The sequence below is a fragment of the Drosophila ficusphila genome, unplaced genomic scaffold (assembly GCF_018152265.1).
Source record: "Drosophila ficusphila isolate 14025-0441.05 unplaced genomic scaffold, ASM1815226v1 contig_286, whole genome shotgun sequence".
NCBI lineage: Eukaryota > Metazoa > Arthropoda > Insecta > Diptera > Drosophilidae > Drosophila > Drosophila ficusphila.
In genome coordinates this window covers 4,614,931-4,634,581 of record NW_025064189.1, presented here as the reverse complement: position 1 = coordinate 4,634,581, position 19,651 = coordinate 4,614,931, and the positions used below count along the sequence as shown (strand labels likewise).

Genomic DNA, 19,651 nt, shown 5'->3' with positions numbered 1-19,651 from the left:
TTGATTTTAGTAAACATTTTTTTAATAATTTTTTTTAGCAATCACTTTTTTGAGGGAATATGATTAAAAAGACGTTATTTTATATTCAAACATTCGTTAAACGAATTCCATTTGGTCTGGCAACACTCGAAAAACACCCTAAAAATGCCACCAATTTCCCGCACTACGGTGTGCACACACTGCCGCGCAGCAGCGGCCAACTTCGCGTTGCAAAATGCTCTTGTGTTGTTTGTGTTTGTGATTGTAAATAAAGGCCAAACAGTCAGCGGGAAACGTTAAGACCAACCTTTTGGGCCAGGCGAGAATGTAACACCTTGACGGAAAGCAAACAGCTCCCACAAAGTGTTCAATTAAACCAAGTGACTCGACTTTTATCCGCGGAGCAAGAGACGTCGAAAAAGGAAGGTGGGCAGGAAGTGGGAAGTGTGATGAATGACAACAAAAAAAAGTGTGTATTGGCCAAAAGAAGCTCGCATCAGTGGCAACAAAAACGACCATTCTCTCACACAGACGGTGCTCTTTAAACGCTGCCGCTCTCCCTCTCTCTCCTTCGTACTCACACAATTAAGCGACGGCGACGCGTCTCTTGCAAACTTTTTAAAGCGGACGCCAGCGATATTCGGTCTCATTTTCGATGTGGAACGGTAAAGAACCTGTGTCGCTTCCGCCGCGGTTCGCGAAAATAACACAAAAATAGCCTTATATTTTTTGCTCAATCAAATAAGCCACTGCGATTGTGTGCGTCTGTGTATACAGGAAGAGATCAGATAGATCAGAAGCAGTGCAAGAAAGAAAAGTGCAAAGCGAAAGTTTTGATTGTGCAGCATCCGCTATCTCGCTTTGGCAGGCGCGCGTGTAACGGTAAACGCCTCTCTCGCCCCAACAACAACAACAAATAACACATTCCAAGGAAAGCGAAAAGTCGCGCTTGTTTGTGTGTGTGTGACTGTGTGTGCTTTATTTCCATTTAAAAAATTCGATATTCGATCTTTGATTTGGAATTCGATTGGCCAGATGTGTTTATTCAATGATTGCGCACACTGTGTGTTATTATGGCCTTATTGAATAAACTCTTCTTTCCGTCGGCAACACCAACAACACCCGCGAATTTAGCGGCAGCGCCCACGTTGACCGCAGCAGCAGCGCTAATTAATAGCCAAACAACAACTACAGGAACAACAGCAGCAACAACAACGCCAACTTTGCCGGCACGTACAACTCACGCCTCTGCCGGCGTCGCTGCCACGGCCGGCAATAGTTCGTCGTCCGCAAAAGCTACAAAACAAACTTCGCGAAATTATCTAAGGTAAGTGTTTATCTGTTTGGCAACAACACAGCAACGAAAACTAACACCCGGTATTAGTGTATCGATAAAATGCGCACAACAACAAAGGAATGGATAACAAAAAGAGGTGCAGCTGCAAAAACACAGACTTACACGCACACAGAGACGTGTGAAAAGGCGTTCTCATGATGCGTTTCACACTCACCTATGTCCCGCCCCCTCTCCATCATCACTCTCTACCTGTGCTTCCTCTTCCCTTTGTTCGTACGCAAATTGGCAAAAAGCGTAAAACGAGGACGATAACCCAGCACACAAATTCTGCATTCACTAGACGTCACGTACGCCGTCTGCCTATTTTGTTTGATATGATCTGCAAGTCCGGCCAATAGTATCAATGGCAGAATAGAAAGCAATGAATGCAAAAATCTTGCCAGATTACAAAGACGCATTTTGGCCTTGCAGCTGTCTCGAAAACGTCACAAAGAAACGGCATTATCTTGTTCCCTTTTCCTTGGGTTTTAAGAACTACAGTGGTTACTTCTATAAAGGCACCCTGGTTACCTGAAATTTTTGCAAATTTGCAATCTGCACACCTAATACTTTAAATCCAATCTTGCCAAAGATTTCATTGCCATCTGCATTTTGCCTAGTCCATCTTCACTTATAATACTAGTTCTTAAAGTCGACCCATATCTTAAGAATGTATCTTTGAATTTGTTAAAATTAAAACTTTTGTGATGCAAGGAAAACTAAATTGTAATTATAGCGTGCCGAATGCATTTGATTTGGTTTGTTTTCCGTTCCTAGTTAAATTATCGCAGAGCAGTAATTGGGCCAGCCTTGCCTTGGCGTTAACCGTTAGTAGCATATGGCTGCTTCACTGTATATCGATAACGATAGCCTGCCCCACCGTAAAGCAGCTCCAAGAACAAAAACAACAGGGCCCAAATTCACTCTACAACAAATCACCCCCAGCGGTGCATATTGGGTAGTAGTCATTGTGGGTGCATGGGTGCGAGGAGATGGGTTGATGTTTGGCTGATGCCGTTTCTTTTGCTCGCACAGCTCCACACCCATCGATTGAGCTGCGCGCGCAAATAACTGTGCCCCACTATGCTCTGGCTCGGTCCCAACCGCTCTGCGCTCAGCCCCCCTTTGCTAGAAACCGATCGTTTCGTTCTCGGCTCTCTTCGTTATCGTTTCGTGTGTTTTGCCTTCTTGCTCGCACTCCCGTAAAACTAGGCAACGTTTGTGGGCCATCGAGGGGGTGTGGCGCGGGGAGGCGGGCAGCAACGTCAGGCGCAAATGTAAATAAAAGCGAATCACATGACTTGCTAATCGGCGGTCGCGGCCTGCTCTCGTGATTATTATGTCATACAAATTTTGTTGTTGCCGCTGCGCATTGTTTTTGTTGCGTTTCACTTAATTCATTTCATTATTATTTATTACACTATTTACTTATGCTGCTGCATACGCTTTACAATGTTGATTTTTGACACTTTACGCGGCCTGTGTGCGTGGGTTCTGATTGTTGTTTTGGTTCCTGTTGTTGTGACTGCGAGTGTGACTGGGGCTGTGATTGCGGGGTAGAAACAGAGGATGCTCTGTTAACGGTTTACTTGCGGACACACCCAGGTCCGCTTTTCTAGGAATGTTCTCAGTTTACCACCCAGTGCTGCTTCGTAAGAAATTTGGCGAAATCGAAACCGATAAGACTTAAATTCTACGAAAAGCGTTGGCTTTATTTATTTGTTTAATTTTACGAGATCTAAGTTCCTTAAAAGCAATGTTTCATTATTATTGTTTACACATTTGTTTATCGTTAAAAAGTTTATTGGAAAATAAAGGTAAAACTTATTCGCAGTATTCGTTCGTCCTACAAGTACATAAATGCCTTTTGGCACAAAAATTTATAGCGAAGGCTGAAAGTAATTTTGAAAAACAAAAATAAAATATTCTGCAAAACTCTGAAATCAGCTCTGTGTTGTTGTTTTTTAAAATCTTTTATACTTTAATTGTCTTTATGTTTATTCAATCGAAAAAGTCCTTATCATTTCAGTTTGATTACAATCAAAGCCAAAATTTCGAAGACTCATGGTGATAACCCAGAGATACCAAATATTTTCGATATGCAAAGAACCTAATTGATTGCAAGTTTTGGGAATGTTTGTTGACTGTGTCCATAAAATTATTTGAATCGTTTACCCAATTCCTTTTTTTGGGGGGACCGTAATCGGAGGGCCCCCATCACTCGGTTAACTCGATTAGCGCCTCGTCCGCGCTGTCAATCGGGAGCCTTATCGGTCAGACGCCGAGCTGGCATTTAAAATATATATGGCGTAATGGTGAAATTGTCAGATTCGAGTGTATATTGACCAATATTCGGGGCTGTATATACATTTATGGCCGCGCTTGTCGCCAACATTCGCCAGTGCCATCACGTGATAGAAACTTTTCACTTTGCTAATTAAGTGCCGCCAGCTTTTGGGGTTTTTGCACTTTGCCCACTAACACACGTTCGCACACTAAGCGAATAATAATAATAAAAAAAGCTGTAAGGTGTGTACAGCTGTAGACTAACTCCCCCTCGAATGGCCTCCGAAACACCCCCTTTTCAACGCTATCTTTGTACTAGGTCAGGTTTTTTCGGATTCTCTGTAAACTAAACAAACGTTTACACTAATAGCAGTTAAAAACTCCACTCGCGCCAAATAAATTTATTTGTTTATTTGCTTAATTTAGTTGGGTGACGGCAATAAATTACGGCAGCACGCTTGGTGGGTAAATTTCCACGACAGAATCTGAACCTCCACTTATCGTTCACATTTCTTCCAGGCCCAAAAGAAATGATTTAAAAATACTTTCGGTCTCTGATAGGCGGAGAGCTAAGAATAAAAAAGCTGGCGAAAAAAGAACCGCTGGCACTAATGTACAAACATATATCAAAGAAATGGTGAAATGCTGGAAATCAAGGTCTGGAAACCTGAAGTGAATCAACCGAGGGGAGGGTGAATCATTTTCTTTGGACCTCGTTCGTGACCATGTTTAGACATTTGCTAGCCAGTTGGTCACATGACAGTTTTTTTTGTTGCTCAATTTCAACTCGATATATGCATGATATAAAAGCGAAAAATCCAAAACCAGACGCCTGGCATCATGTGCCTTTGAAGGCGCGCATTCCTTAACCCAATTCGCAAGTCATTCGCCCGATATCCACCACATATGGCGTCCAAAAATACATATAGCCGTTATTAGCGTGCTGGTATTAATTCCCGATAAGTCCGGGGATTTCAGGCAATATACAAACTGTGATTTCATACACCCCCCTCTCGACCTTCCTTTAGTACTCACAATCGCCTTGCGATCTACAAAGTGCGATTCGCAAGCTGTCGATCGTTGGACTTTCACATGAAATCGATCACCGATCCCCATCCCCAGCTACGCAAATCGAGCGAATTAGCACCTTTTGTGGAAAACTTCGGGCCAACAAAGTCTCATTATGATCCGCAGTCTAGGGCTTCAGGCACGTGTGAAACACAATAAAATACGCGTTCGATTGGCGATCAAACAAAGCCACACATATCACATATCAATCTTCCACGAATATAAAAAAAAAATCACCGCTCTGAATGAACCATTATGGATGATTTCACTTAGAGCCTTAGGCAAATGAGTCGTAAATTGTGAGGGAATGGGAATGGGAATTCATTAATAGTTTTTGATAACTGCCCGCCAATTGAATGGCCAAACACTTGCCGGCCGGCCAGACATCAATCAAAGTGGTTCGCTGGTTCGCAGCAGGTGTGAACTTATTACATGGGCCATAGCGTTACGATGCGACCGACCAGTAATAAAGTAGTATAGTAATAGACCAGGTGCCAGGGTGTCTGGCTCTAGTTTTCTGCTTGTGGGCCACATGTCATGAGAGGTGTTATACCCATCACCCCGTATATCACCCTTCCCGATTCCCGCCCCCCCACCGAGTTCTGTGCCATTATTATTATCACCATCAGTGCAATTAAATATGTACGCGTATAACTGCGGAGCACTCGGCACACAAACTTTAGTTATGTGCAAACAGAAATCAGCACATTTAAATGGCTAAAAACTCGAGTGGAAAGGGGCGGGGTGGCGGTGTGGTGGGCTTCATGTGCGAAGTCGCGTGGTCTGCCAAGTCATATGAGTAGTGAATCGTCGGCGACGACGACGCGTATCCAGTTTTTGTTGTTGCCTCGGGACCCGTTTCGATAGCAGGTCCACTCAGAAAAACAAGAAACACTTATATTAGGTGTAATTTCCCTTGAAACTTTTTTAACTTGAATTATATTTTAATAATTATTAAATCTTATGTTTTGCAAAAATAAATTGCGCCGTAATTTAGCTCCTATATTGCTTTATACAAAAACTGTGATAATATAAACTTGTATTAATTACAATATAGCGACGAACAATTTAATCTTATTTTAATGAATTCGTGTTGCTCAGGTTCACAACATATATTTTTTAATTGTTTAGCGCAAATAAATATTTATTAAATTTATGTTAATTTAATTATCAGCAAAGAAAATACAGTACTAAAAAACATTAAAGTTATCCAAACAACATCTCCAATGATAATACAAACACAGTCGGTCAGGGTTAAGATAGTTGTTATTTTCTTCTTATAGATCACAAGTACTAGTGTTTTAAGACCCTAGTTTTCGATATCTTGATCGGATTAATACTGAACTTCTATAACAACTTGAACTTGAATAAAAAGAAACCCTCGTTATAACATTGTTAAGCTACCAATGACATTTACTGCTAGAGAAGGCGGTTAATAACTCATCAATAAAAGGTTCAATATCAGTAATGAGGTTTTTATTGAATATCATTTCAGTACATGGCGAAATAGTGTTTGCTCACTCGATTTCTTTGCCAGTGTAGACAGCAGCGCTTCTCTGTCTGTAGTCTGTAGTCTGGCCCTGTTGTCACCCATTATCAGTTGACAAAACGCTTTTGTTTTCCACTGCTCGCCGCCGCCTCATATCAATAAGCAAGGCAAACAAAATAAGCGCCCGTAGTGCCTAAGCCGAGAGCTCCATTAACAGAAGCTCAACGAGACACCTTATAGGCGAACCATCCGGGGACGGTATTTCCGAATAATTTCCAATGGCCCATGCATATGGCTCTATTTAAATTAAGTTTACGACCCACGAACACTATTTACCATCGCCTTAGGCGCCTTAATCCAAACGCCCATTGAATCAGAGGTGGTATTAAGACAATGAAAAGCCTGCCTGTTACTTCATGGAATTATGAAAGCATTTTTCGAGCTGGGCAAACAAAAGTGTGGATAATGATAATGACAGTACTCCTCTTTATTACCTTTTCGCCGAGCAAATAACTTTAGGGCCGTTAAAGTCAAGATTTTAAAGCTTAAAATAATGGTTGGTTATTAAGATTTAGGATTGAACTTAAGTTTAAACTTAGTTTTTAAAGGTCACAGATCATTTTTTATTATTCCTTGTGATTTATCTGGAGCTTAGTTTTAGAGTTTAGAATCCGCAGATCATTCAAAAATATAAAGTTGTCATTTTATACTCTGCGGTGAAAATAAAATACGTTTTATTGTATGCGCTGATTGTTTTGCCAATAAAAAAATGTTTATTTTTCATTGCTACATTTTTAAAAACAACTAAATTCGTTGTATTACTGCTTTTGTTCTACATTATTAAAACTATAACAACTGCGTTATAAATAAACAATCAGCAACAGGAATTTTTTCGCCTAGCTAACCACATGATCCGAGGTTATAAAATTGTTTATATGGTAGCTTACAAAGAACTTGGTTGTTCTGCCTTATCTGCAAGGTCTAGGGATTGTTTTCCCTTCCGTTCGAACTGTTTATGTAAATGCTTTTAATTTATCTGTGAGCCCAGTTTGCCGAATAAAACCATTTTAATTGATTCCTGCTGCCGTTTTTATTATAACCATATTTCCTTGGCACATGACGGAAGTCTCGTTGTTGACTGGCGGAGATATCAATCCACTAAAGTGTGATCACCGGATTCCGTCATCTTTTCGTGTGTGTGACTCTTGCTGTTGGCTTGTTGGCATTTGGGCCATGATCTCACCGGGGGCAGAAAAGTTGGCTTATTCCCGGGGCTGCCCGACCTGAGTCACGTTGTGTTTGCCAGGTGAAAACAAGTGCACAATGTTGGCACTTGCTGTGGGTCCGCGGGAGTAGGTGTTGTATCTCTGGTTACCTGGGAACGTTCATTGATTGATTGCGCCCCCCAAGTGCCCACCTGTCCTCACCTCCCCCCACCTCCCCCTTACCTCGAATCACCCCACCTGTCTTACCCTCCTTTTCCGGGTCTGTTTGCATTGGTCTCAAGTGACAATGAAAATCACTCGATATTTTTGTCGTCATTTGCTCATTAGTATTGTGAGCGAACGACAACGACGACGACGACTCTTGTTTGTGTTTATTTTTTGTAGTCTTTATTTTTCTTTTTTTTTGTTGTTGTGTTTGTCCGCCTGATAAATTTCTTATGTTCCAAAGAGCACGAGTGGGGTTTGGGGGCATTGCTTTTGCCAATTCACTTTGAACTTGACATTCGATTTTTGCGCCCAAAAGGACGGGGTGAAGGTCGTCTGATTGCACCGACTTGTGTTTACTGGATTTATTTGTGTGTGCATAACTGCTTATAATGGGCCCAATGATAATGATAGTCAATTTGCTGGGCGCAGCTGCCGTTATACTATATATATATATATATATACAATACTATATATATATATACCCATTGTCGTAGCCAAACGCCAACGTCTCCATCGCCATCGCCATCATCGTTGTTGGACGGTCGGTTGGTTGGGTCATGTGACTTGTTGTATGGATGGAGCAACTGGTTGTTGTTTCGCTTTGCTTTTGCTTTTGCCTTTGCCTTGCCCGCCTGGCTTTTGTTGGCTGTGTTGTCGTCGCTTTGGAAATCTGTGTTTATTTGCCACGCTCTCTTTCACTCACTCACACGAGAAGACAAACACTGCGGCGAAAAAGTGGCATCTCATGGCAAGAAATCCATTCTTGAAGGCTGAACCTTTAAATGGTGTTTTCTGTAATAAAACCTTATTGTATTTATTATTTAATTATTATTAGATTATTATTAGAGAACATTTAACGCAGTTTTTATGTTCGTTGAATATGTTTTAATTAGAAATCTATAATAATGATTTATGGTGGCTTTGTTTTGGTACAAATTTATTTTATATCGGGAATCAGTTGATCTCTATTGCTTATTATCAACTTGATTTAAAATTAGTATCTGTTTGCTTGACCTACCTCGAACTCAGACCCTTTATTTTAATCCCTTGTTCTTTTCAATGAGATTACACTTGGTTTCTCTCAGTGGAAATACCGCAGACGGGGAGCGTCAGGCGGCCAGACACGCTCTGTAAAGTCATTAACAGATGCTGATTTGATTACAATTGTGCGCCTTTACTCTCTGTTTATCACTCGGGGTTTGTTTGTTTGCTTGTGCTTGTGTGGCGAAGCCAAAAGTCTGGGACATATCAATTGCTGGCGATTTCCCATATCAATCAGTGGCGCGGAGTGGAGTATCCAAGGGCTAATCAAAACATAATCCAGGCAAAGCCCGATAACGGCCGTCAGCACTCGAGTGGCACTTCGGTCTTACATCCCCCATAAGTACACCTGGCCATATCAATCAAAATATATACTATATGTGGACTGCAGAAGGAGAGGGCCATATTCTGCAGAGGGAGAGGGAGAGGGAGAAGGCGTGTGTTCTTGTCTTTGTTCATTATGCATGCCCGCCCGTATTTATGTATGTATTTATTTGCTTAATATTGTTTGGCTGTGGCTCGCTTTTGTTTTGCTTGCGTAGCTGAAAAAAGCATGTGATCCCAGCAAGTGCCCCTCCCCCTTACCTCCCGCTCCTCCCCTCTTTTCGCTGGCCCTGGCCCCACACAGAAATAATGAAAATAAAAGCTATGGCAAAAATATCAGAATAAACAACGCTGGCTCTTCGAGCGATAAGTCAACTTAGCGGCCTTTCGATAATTGTTTTCGCGCTGATCTCTCCCATACTCTAAAATTGGCCAGGTCAGCAGCAGCCCAGTCCAGTCCAGGCCGCCTTGGACCTTCTGGCTTCTGACTTTCTGGCCCCATATGCTCACGTAGTCGCAATCCCCCAGCGATCAGGGCTGCTGACAAAGTCCATTTAGGCGGGCATACGCTTGCACCCTACGCAAAAACAAGTAGGGTCTTTGGATTCCCTATCTTTATTTAAAATATTTTAATAGAATTAATATTTTAAAATATTTTAATAGAATTAATATTTTAAATAATTGGTTTTCTTTGAAAACAGATCTTGGAGTATACATACTTAATTTTTTAGGTTTCTTTTTAAAACTTGATTCAAAAAAATTAAATCAAATCATGAGATGGTAAAACAATAATAATATTAGACAAATAAATCCTAAATTGTATTTATTTTGATATCTTAACTTTTTGCCTGATGTTTAGATAAACTCTAAACAAAATAAATACTCTATGCCTCATCTAAGATTTTTTGTTAAAATAATCCTGGTTGATATATTAAAATATAACATCTCGGCTTAAACTCCACGCTAAAAAAGATTTGGAAAGGCTTTGATAGATAATCAAAAGCAAGCAATTAAAAACCTGAAAATTACTTGGCCGACTAGATAACCTAGGGCATTTTACCTTCGACGAAAAAACAACCGTCGAGGAATGTCTTTAATGCTGTTATTAAATTTTGGCCATATGTCTTTCAACTAATCCATCAAACAATCATTCATCGTTGTCTCTTGACTTTTGCCCAAATATTTTCCTTTCTCTTTCTTTTTTTTTTTATGTTTATGTGTACTTCGGTTTATTTTTTGTATTTTTGTTGTTGAAATTTTTTAAACAACATATTAACACATCAGTCTATGACAAGCAACAAATGGTGGCCACATGATGCTCGTCCGACTTTTGGGTTCGGGTTCGGTTTGGATTCGGATTCAGATTCGGTATGGGTTTCGGTTATGTTCGGGTTGACTGCGCAGCTGGACGAACCAACGAATGGATGGATCCGAAAATCATGTGAGCGGGGCGCTCCAATTTGGATGCCCCATGTCGCGGCCCCGAAGTCGCCTCGTTTGAGGATCGTTGCTTGTATTATCTGCATGAGTGTTCCATCGTGCTGCCCTCATATACACGACGTGACTATATCGATTGGCCAGCCAGGCAGGCAGGCAGGCACACAGGCGAACAGGCAGGCCTTATTATAATGCATATGCGAGTGGTGAGCTCGCCGCTCGTCTCGCTCTGACGAGTGGGCACGGGACCTGGGCTTTTCGATTCCCCTCCCAGTTCCCGATCACCCCAAGCTCTCCGATCACCCCCAAGCACCCCGAGCTCCCCAGTTCCTCAGTTCCCGAGCTCCCAGTGCGATCGCGAGCGCCTTGAACTTCATTTGCTGACTAGCATCGCGGCCATAAAGATATCGACGCGTCCGTCAGGTTCGCTTTAATCGGGGTCTAACGGTAAATGTTATAGTTCAACTTCTCTAACTCTGAAAAGGTTAACTCAAAAATAAATCAGAAATCTGATTTATCAACTAACTACCCTTTTACCTCAAATCAAGAATATAAGCATCTAAAAATTAATAATTTAATTCATAATGGTAATAATTTTATTACTGAATTTTAAATAATTTAATATCCAATCAGATTTTTATTTAACCATGCTAATTAAGAGTAATTAGTGTAAATTCTTCGTCAAATAATAAATAAATAGAGTAGTAGTGCTTTCAACAATAAACGTAATTCATGTCGTGACTTCTTTTTTAGTAAATAAAGAAATTGTTTACGTTTTTATTTGCGAATAAATCGCAAACAAATAATGAGGGTTTTACCTCATTGGTTATCAATTTGATGTGGAGAGCTATAGAGCTTAATATTTATTCAATGCATATTGCGATTTTTTTTTCAGAAATGTAAAAGCCAAAAGCACTTTATAAATACTTTTTATTTGTGTAATCTTCAAAATAAACTCTGAAATAAATAATAGATTTATCTATACAAATAAATTACAGTTAACAATTATGTGTTAATAGGGAATTCCCTTGTATTTTTGGTTCTTAAATGTTAAATAAAATTAAATGAGGTATCTTTTGTGTTGTGAAATGAATAGGCAAGGCCGAGTTAGAGAAGTACAACTATAATAAAGCTAAGGAAATTTCCGGACAGACAGTCGGCGCTATCGCGAAGCTGCAGTTGAATTACGGAATTACCCTTTGTCGCATGCATACACCGCCCTTTAAATCCATGTAAGCACCGCCAATAAATTGGACGCGGTCCGGGCAAGCCGGACATTGGACAGCCGAAGGGACATCAAAAGGGACCGCCGGTCAAGTTCGGCTGGGCCTGGCTGGCCGCTATATATCCGCTATATCAGTTAGTCCCTCGTGACCGGCCCCAAAAACCGAAACCGAAAAAAAAAACACCTTCGTAATCGCTGTGCGTGCGGGCTCCCCCTTCTTATCGCAGGGCTGTAAAACATTTATTAAGCTCTAAAACTAGTTCGCCCACTCACTCCCCCAACCTCCCACTTAGCGCAGTTCCCACCTCCTCCTCCTTCTCCTCCTCGTCGAAAAATAAGGCAAACGACTATCATCAGTTTGGGCTAATTGTTAATTATAGCGCTAATTTCACGAAAGACGCCTTTTCGCAGTTAGCGCTACTTAGACAAGCCATTTATACAGCCACTAAAAATAAATTAGCTCAAATCGGTTGGACGAGCTTTAAATCGAGTCCAGGGGCAGCCGAATTGTCTGGAATGTGGAGTGGATTTGGAATGGGTGTTTGGCTATCATTAAAGCTGACAGGATCTCTCACCAAATAATTTACAACTATTTATTTTGATATAATGGGTATAGTAAAACCCATTGCAACTGCTGTTTATCTATTTCTAAGCACGAGAAGGCCGCTTCTGAAGATCTACAATTTAAAATTAACTTTTAAGTACCTCAAGTATTGCCATTAAATATCTTTAAGATCTTTTCAATGAGACGTGTATAATAAATAACAACGCGCGACCCATTCCCATTCATAGATTCGCAACTAATGCAAAGCTATTTTTCAATACACAAAACTAAAGTGTAAGTGTTCATAATGAACCCAAACTAGTCTGTTTGCTGCTAAGATATATACCTAATTGCTTAGCTCTACTCGAGTAGCCCAATTATAGAACCTCCGAAAATAAATTGGCTTAATTTAACATTCAAGTTTGCCGTCATGTGACTAGCGAGTAGACACACCTCCACTCCCCCGATTTCAAATGGGGGGTTCAAAGTTCAGCATTAGTACGTTTTAGGCGGCCTTATCTTTCGACATTCTGGCTGCTATATGGGTGTAAAAGATTTGTCAACCGTCCCCGCTCAAATGTCGCTCGGAATCGGCATGAGTAATCGTCACGTGCCAACTGTTGGGTCGCTATATATAGAGCATAGCATTTGCCATTTTATCGACGACAATGAACATCTCAGAACACGAATACGAATCCGAATAGTAGAGCTGCTCGAGATGTGCGCATTATAATGAACCTCGTCTGGTTTCGTCTGGGAAACTGTGGGTGGCATTTCTACGACCTTCGGGGCGGAGGAACTCTAGAATCACAATTTAAACAAGAGCTGGGAACACAAAATTAAATGTATATATTTAAAACGATTATATCCGGTCACATGTGATGATAGCCATAATGATTGTGGGCATAATAAAAGAGAAGATTTCATCACTTTTGTGTTTCTAAATTTACCTAAATTTTGGTTTCGACTTGAATAATTGGTTTTTGTGGGAGGTTTGGCATTACCTAAATTGTGTCAGCATAAATCAGCTCACTTGTCTAATAAATTAGTTCGCAACCATAACAAGGAAGTCACATTGACTGATTAATTTGTTTTGCCTTAAAAAATAATTAAACATTTTAAGAAAAATTATTTATTTATCCTATTTTTTCAGTCGATTCCCCTTTGAGGGCAGCCAGGTGCGAGTTCTGCTCTACAAGGAGGATGACAGTCGGCGGCTGCTCTTCGACTCGAATGCCCTGCAGAAGGTGACGCACAGGGATCCATCGGCCACATCCGCATCCGCATCATCATCCTCATCCTCCGCGACGAATGCCAGTGGAAAGTTCCTCAAAAACGAGAAGTACACGTCGCTGCAGAATGGCAAGATTCAGGCCAAGGCACATTCCACCAACGGCAGCAACTTCATCGATGTGTGCGCGGAGTATGGCTATAAGGTGAGTCACTAACTTATCCGATTTTACTGCGTGGGTGTACATATGAATAATGTAGTAACAGAAGTGTCAGAAGTACTTAATTTCATCACTTTTCAAATTTCTACGTTCTCTATAATTTGTTCATTAATTATAATTGGTTAATTCATTATGATTAGTTCATTGATTTTATAGCGAGTACCTACTTATGAGTTTTTTATTCAATGAGATTTAACTGTAGAAGACAGACTTGTTAAATGTTTTATTATTTGTTGTTTGAAATTAAATATTACTATTATTATTAGTTTGGATAGTGTTTGTATTGCAAAGATATAAAAACCGCAAAAACCGCAATGATAAATGGAAAGAAATACTTTTTAAATAGGGGAACCCCAGAAATAATGGATATAATAGGTCAAGTAAAAAGTAATTCAAAAATCCATTATTTGTACATGAAATTCAAAGTTTTTTTTTATTGGTTAGAATTAACCGATTTATTTCAAATAAGCGCCATTCGATTACTTTTTACTTGATCTATTATTTATTCTAAGCAATAAAGTCCAATAATGAAGTTGGAAACTTGAGTTTTCTTTTAGTTTAAAATGTTCAGTTCTCTGCAAGTTTATGTTAAAAATCAAATTCCAACTCCTATAGTTAATTTATCTATTTATAAACATATTACTCCTATAGTTTTTAATATTTATATTTTTATAAATATTATTTTACAGCACAATCGACCTTGTGGAGCGGACATCACCCCGCTGGGCGAGATGGTGTTCGGCTCGCTGCCGATGTCCTTTTGCGGAACGGCCCTCAAGGTGCACTGGCTGCCGGAACCGGCCAGGATCCTCTGCTCCCAGGTCTACCTGACTCCGACGAGCAACGGAGGATCTGGATCGGGTTCGGGATCTGGTCACTCGCCCTACTCCACGCTCTCCACGAACAGCTTGGCGACGCCGCGCAGTTCGATCTGCAGCGAGCACGGCTCCATGGACGGCCTCTCGATGAACTCGTTCTCAATGCCCTTTAGTGTGAGTGTGGGTCGCCAGATGAGCCTGACGCCACCGCTGGATGTTCCGGCGGCGCCTGCGGATCAGCACTCTCTGTCCATACACTCGGTGGACTCGAGTGGACCGCGCTACTCCTCCACGTACAGCACGGCCACGGATTCGGGGTATTCGGCCAGCGGGAGTGGCAGTGCAGCTGGCGGGGATCAGTGGTCGTACCAGTACTCCTCGACGCGGAGCAGCTTGGGCAGCGTGCTCTCCGACCAGTCGGATGCGATGCGGAAGCTGAGCATGGACTCGGCCTGCTACACGGGATCCTCTCCGTATTTGGACGGATTTGCCAGCGACGGCTGCCTGCAGCGAAGAATCTCGCGCAACTTGCGCACCTCCTTCGAGAACGAGCATTCCAAGAACGATTTTATTGGCTTTCTCAGCGACAACTACGCCCTGGGTGGACAGGCGGGGGCTTCGGGTGGCGCTGGTGGAGCTGGAGGCGGCAGCGAGGGTGGGGGAATGGCGCCGCCGCAGTACAGGAGAGCCAGCTACAGTGCAAATGAGACGCGCAGCAATCCGGAGATGGGCAGAAGGCAGGCGAACCTGCGGAGGCGGGCGAAACTCGGACTGGCGGTGTGCATCTCGATGAGCGAGTCCTTCGAGGAGGAGATGGAGCTCTTCTGCAGCGAGCACATTGCCCTGCTGGAATCGATGCTCAGTCGGCTGAGAGCCAGCACAGAGCATGCTTATATAAACCACAAGAACTTTCTGCAGGTAAGGATCGCACTCCATTAACATTTAGTTTCTCTGGATTAATCTGGATTTCCTGTTTGGATCTTTAGATCATGTTCCAGGCCTGGCAGGATACTCAGCAGTGGTTCAGCGATCTCTTCACCGCCCCGCGCATCAAGACGCCCGTCTGGCTGAGCATCACCACCAGCGGCAGCAAGTACTCCAAGACTGTGGCCGAGAGATTCATCAAGGAGCTGTGCGACCTTCTCTCCTTCGCCGATACCAAGGACTCTAATTTGTAAGTTCATAACTACTTATTTATTCTTGTTTTATCAAAGAGAAATCATGGTCACAAAATAATCCTTATTTATGAAGGCAGAAAAGATATAATTCATTATGCAAATAAATATTATTTAATAAACCAAGTTAAGAACTTAACAAATAGCAGATGTTTTTTGTTAAATAAACAAAACGTCAAGATAATAATTTTTTTATACAACAAATAAACAGTTTTAAAAACCGCTAAGCTTGTTGGCCAAATTGAAAAGATTTTATCTATAGAATACCCCTTTGTTCTTTGTAGCTTCATCAGCACCATGCTGACGGGGATTCTCACGCACCACTTGGGATGGGTGGCCACCGTCTCCGCTTTTAACAGCGCCGGCTCCCGGCGATCGGAGTCCTCCGCCTCGGCGGCGGCCATCGAGCAGCGAGCCAAGCTGCTCCAGGTGGCCCAAAAGCATCCATACAACGCACTGTGGGCACAATTGGGTGATCTCTACGGAGCCATTGGAATGCCACCAAAGTTGGCACGCACCATTGTTTGTGGAGCAGAAAAACTCTGGGTGGAGAAGCTCCTCAATGTGCTGACCTACTTCATCCGATGCAGCGAAGTGCGGCGAGCGGCCAAGCGGGAGGACTTCAACAAGCAGCTGATCAACGATCTGGTGGCCCAGAGCCAGAACCAAAATCAGACGGGCAACCAGGAGCGGCACAAGAGTCCGCCGACGCAGACGCGCGGATTGAGCAGGACGGCCACCTGCAAGCAGAATCTGAATGCCATTGTCGACGACACGGACGACGAGAATGGCGAACTGAATGGCTACGGCGGAGAGAACGAGGATTTGGAGGGAGATGAGTTGGACACGGGTTCCGTGGACGCTAGCGATGGCATGCAGACGCTGAAGAAGAACGAGATTCCCACGGTGCTGGCCTTCCGGGACTCGCACTTTGTGCAGCAGGAGCTGCGTATTGGCAACTATCTGATGGACACGGGAATCGACAAGAAGACGCTGCTGGCGCGTCAAGCTCAACAGTACTTCCGTACAGGAAAAGATGGTCGCATTCGGTTGACAGTGACCACTCCCGACAACGTGGAACTCTGCATGGAGGAGGAGCAATCGAGTGGCACTGGTTCAGTGAGCACTGGATCCGTGGACGATGGCGCCATCGAGGCGTTGGATTACGAGGACAACGTGGAGGCGCCGCCGAAGAAGAACTTCTTTTGGAACATGGTGCCGGTGGCGGGCGTGAAGGAGGGTCTGAGTCTCAGCGATCTGGCCAAGCTGCAGCAGGGCATTCGGATCATCAATCGCAAGCTGGAGCGCCGGAGCAGCAGTTACTCCGTGGAGGGGAATCCCGACCAGCAGCAGGTGAAGGCAGCGGGCGGAACTGGCGACTTTGAGCCACTGAGCCACGAGAGACGCGCGTCGCACTTGTCGCTCTCCGATCTCATCACCCAGAACAGCATGGGCAAGAGCGATCGCATGACCTGGGGCATTGAGCCCATCAAGGAGAACGTTAGTCTGGAGGAGCAGATCCACTTCGATCACTGCCACAAGCTGATCGAGCGGGAGCACGGCATCTGCCGCCAGACATCGGCGGACAATGGCAATGGTGTGGTCTTCGTTCTCGGCGACAATGAACCGCTGATCAACCTGAAGAAGAGCAGCGAGGATCTCACCGGCGACGGGGATGCCAACAAGCCCACTCTGATGCTGTGTGCCCAGCATCAGCGCACCCACGACAGGAGCAAGCACTCCGGCATGAAGTTCAACTTCGAGCAGTATCCGCAAATTGCCACCAATTACATGAAGAGCAAGAACCTGCTGATGTCCAACTACGATCTGCTGATGGACAAGGCCACCAAGCTGGAGGCCAGCGAGGCGGCGGCCGCTCTCAAGGGAAGCGACAGCACGGCCACGTTGGCGGCCAGCGGCAGTTCCACGGCAGCTCTGCCTCCGCCAGCAACTCCGGTGGCTGCGAACAGCGAGCAGTGCGTGGTGTGCAGTGGCGTTGGACTGAATGGCTCCGCCACCTGGAACCAAACGCCCTCCAATGCCACCGAACTGGAGTTCGAGACCGACGAGATGCACTGCTACAATCACAGTGGGAATGGCAATGGATCCAGTTCCAAGGCGCTGCAGTCGGTGAACTCGGCTGCCTCCATTGACACGCTAAAGTCTTCGGTTGCCGCCGAACCTTTGAGTCCCGCGATCCCCACTCAAATGCAGACCACGTACATGCGGAAGCAGCAGCCCAAGCGATTGCCTTCTGGGAGGAGTTCCGTCTCCTCGGTGGCCGCCAAGTGTGCGGCGGTGAATGTGTCGCAGCAGGTGCTAAAGCTTCCCGTGCCGGGCGTCAAGGAGCTGCCGCAGGACGACGACTCCCCCGGCGATCAACTGCGGGCCGGTTTCATTCCCTCGCTGCTGCTGAGCGTCAGCGATCATTACGTTTCCGACATGGTTCTCCAGGTGGGTGTTGCACTAGATTCTTTAATTCCTTTTAGTTTATTTTAATCTTCTATCTTATATTTTTCAGGGCACCTGTGCTCCTCCAAATAAGTGGGAAATGCATCTGCGCGAGGATCTTGCACTTGCTGCTCGTTCCGCATCACTAATCTCGCAACCAGCGGAGAACATAGCCATTGTGGCGGACATGGACAAGTGGGATGTACGGCTGATCTCCTCGCAAACGCAGCAGTTTCCGTACGCCGGAGGCCAGAGTTCGCCGGTGGGAATGTCCCAACTCGTGTCCAGTATGCTGGAAACCGTGCAGGCGATGCATGCAGGAGGAATTCCTGCCTATGAGGTAGATACCCATAAATATTAGCCTCTATAAATTCTTTGCTCATGAATGATTTACTCTTTTTAGTGCCTGTCCTTTTTGGAGTCAAAGCTGCAGGAAATCTATCTGCAATCGGAGACTTTGGCAGCATTCCTGCTGGAAACGGATCCCTGCCGACTGAGCGACATCACCAATCCGCTGCAGCTCTCCGAGAACGATGTTCCATTGCTGCTGTCCATCGCATACATACACACCCCGAAGATCAGCCGCAAGTGCGGCATTAGCTTCCGGTGACGGACCGTCGCCGTCTGCTGAGCCAAGACATTGCCAACACATTCTTCAACCACACACCACAACCTTCAGCGAGCTCTCCTCATGCATCATCCAAAGCGAAACAAGCAAATACTCCAGCGAATTTTAGTTTCACTGATTTTGTGATATATTTATACGTGTATGAATCTAGCGCTTAAAAGCATGATACGTTAGTGAGCCATAGCTTAGCCTTAGCCCTCGAACCAAACCGATTTGATCTGATCCAATCCGATTCGATTTGATTCGATCGGAAGAGAACTGGAAACTTTTATAATCGCCCGGTGTAAACGGGTCGTTCATCGAAATTTACCACATCCACTCATCGCGGTCACATGAAGAAGTATTGTAAATTATCTGGGTTAGAATTAGCCGGGCCAGATTGCGTTGGCGATGGCGTTGCTGACTATAATGATGACGACTCCGGCTTAGCGGCACTCGAAACGGCCTGCTATCGGATCGATCGATCGCCAAAACATATCTTGCCCCGCCCCACACACTTTTGTAGTGCTTGATTTAGATTTAATAATTTATGACAGCAATAGGATAATCGTATAACTAATTGTATAAGTTTACAATAACCTAGGGAAGCAGTGAAGCTAATAAATTAATATTTAACGCATACGAGAAGCAACTAGAAATCAAATCAAAATATGTATTTATATTTTTGAAGGAATGAATATACACCTATTTTAAAATGAAATCAACACTTGTTTTTATTGTGGACGGGAATTTGGGAATTTGGTTGAATTTTTTTTATATTTTTAATTGTGAAAATTTCCCATAAAAAGTGTAGCATACTTTTGGGGGCAATTAAAAAATTTGAATTTTTTGTAACAGCCACCTACTATTGCATTATGTTCGCCTGGTGCTTCAAAGTGAAGTTTGGTTGAATATGTTAGGTTTGACTGGCCAAATTTTCCGTAAAAAATTATTGCATACTTTTGGGGGCAATTAAATTTTTTAATT

General features: G+C 43.5%; 1 protein-coding gene across 2 annotated transcripts; it reads left to right on the top strand.

The window, feature by feature from the left end:
• The first annotated feature begins 201 nt into the window (after positions 1-201).
• On the top strand, positions 202-19,385 carry LOC108100525 (folliculin-interacting protein 1). Of its 2 annotated transcripts, XM_017204485.1 has the most exons (8): positions 10,801-10,840; positions 11,546-11,625; positions 13,316-13,598; positions 14,303-15,349; positions 15,418-15,605; positions 15,891-18,060; positions 18,128-18,397; positions 18,461-19,385. In XM_017204485.1, the coding sequence occupies exons 2-8, from the start codon at positions 11,600-11,602 to the stop codon at positions 18,665-18,667; spliced, it is 4,191 nt and encodes a 1,396-aa protein (XP_017059974.1). In that variant the 5' UTR covers positions 10,801-10,840; positions 11,546-11,599; the 3' UTR covers positions 18,668-19,385. The 2 variants fall into 2 exon arrangements, with proteins under 2 accessions (XP_017059973.1, XP_017059974.1); XM_017204484.1 differs by lacking the exons at positions 10,801-10,840; positions 11,546-11,625 and adding an exon at positions 202-1,306.
• The last annotated feature ends 266 nt before the right edge of the window (positions 19,386-19,651 follow it).

Bases quoted from the DNA above. Each gene is read 5' to 3' on its own strand.
- LOC108100525 (XM_017204484.1), top strand. From the start codon at position 1,053: ATGGCCTTATTGAATAAACTCTTCTTTCCGTCGGCAACACCAACAACA. The intron at 15,350-15,417 runs GTAAGGATCGCA...TTGGATCTTTAG, and splicing joins ACCACAAGAACTTTCTGCAG to ATCATGTTCCAGGCCTGGCA. The intron at 18,061-18,127 runs GTGGGTGTTGCA...TATATTTTTCAG, and splicing joins TTTCCGACATGGTTCTCCAG to GGCACCTGTGCTCCTCCAAA.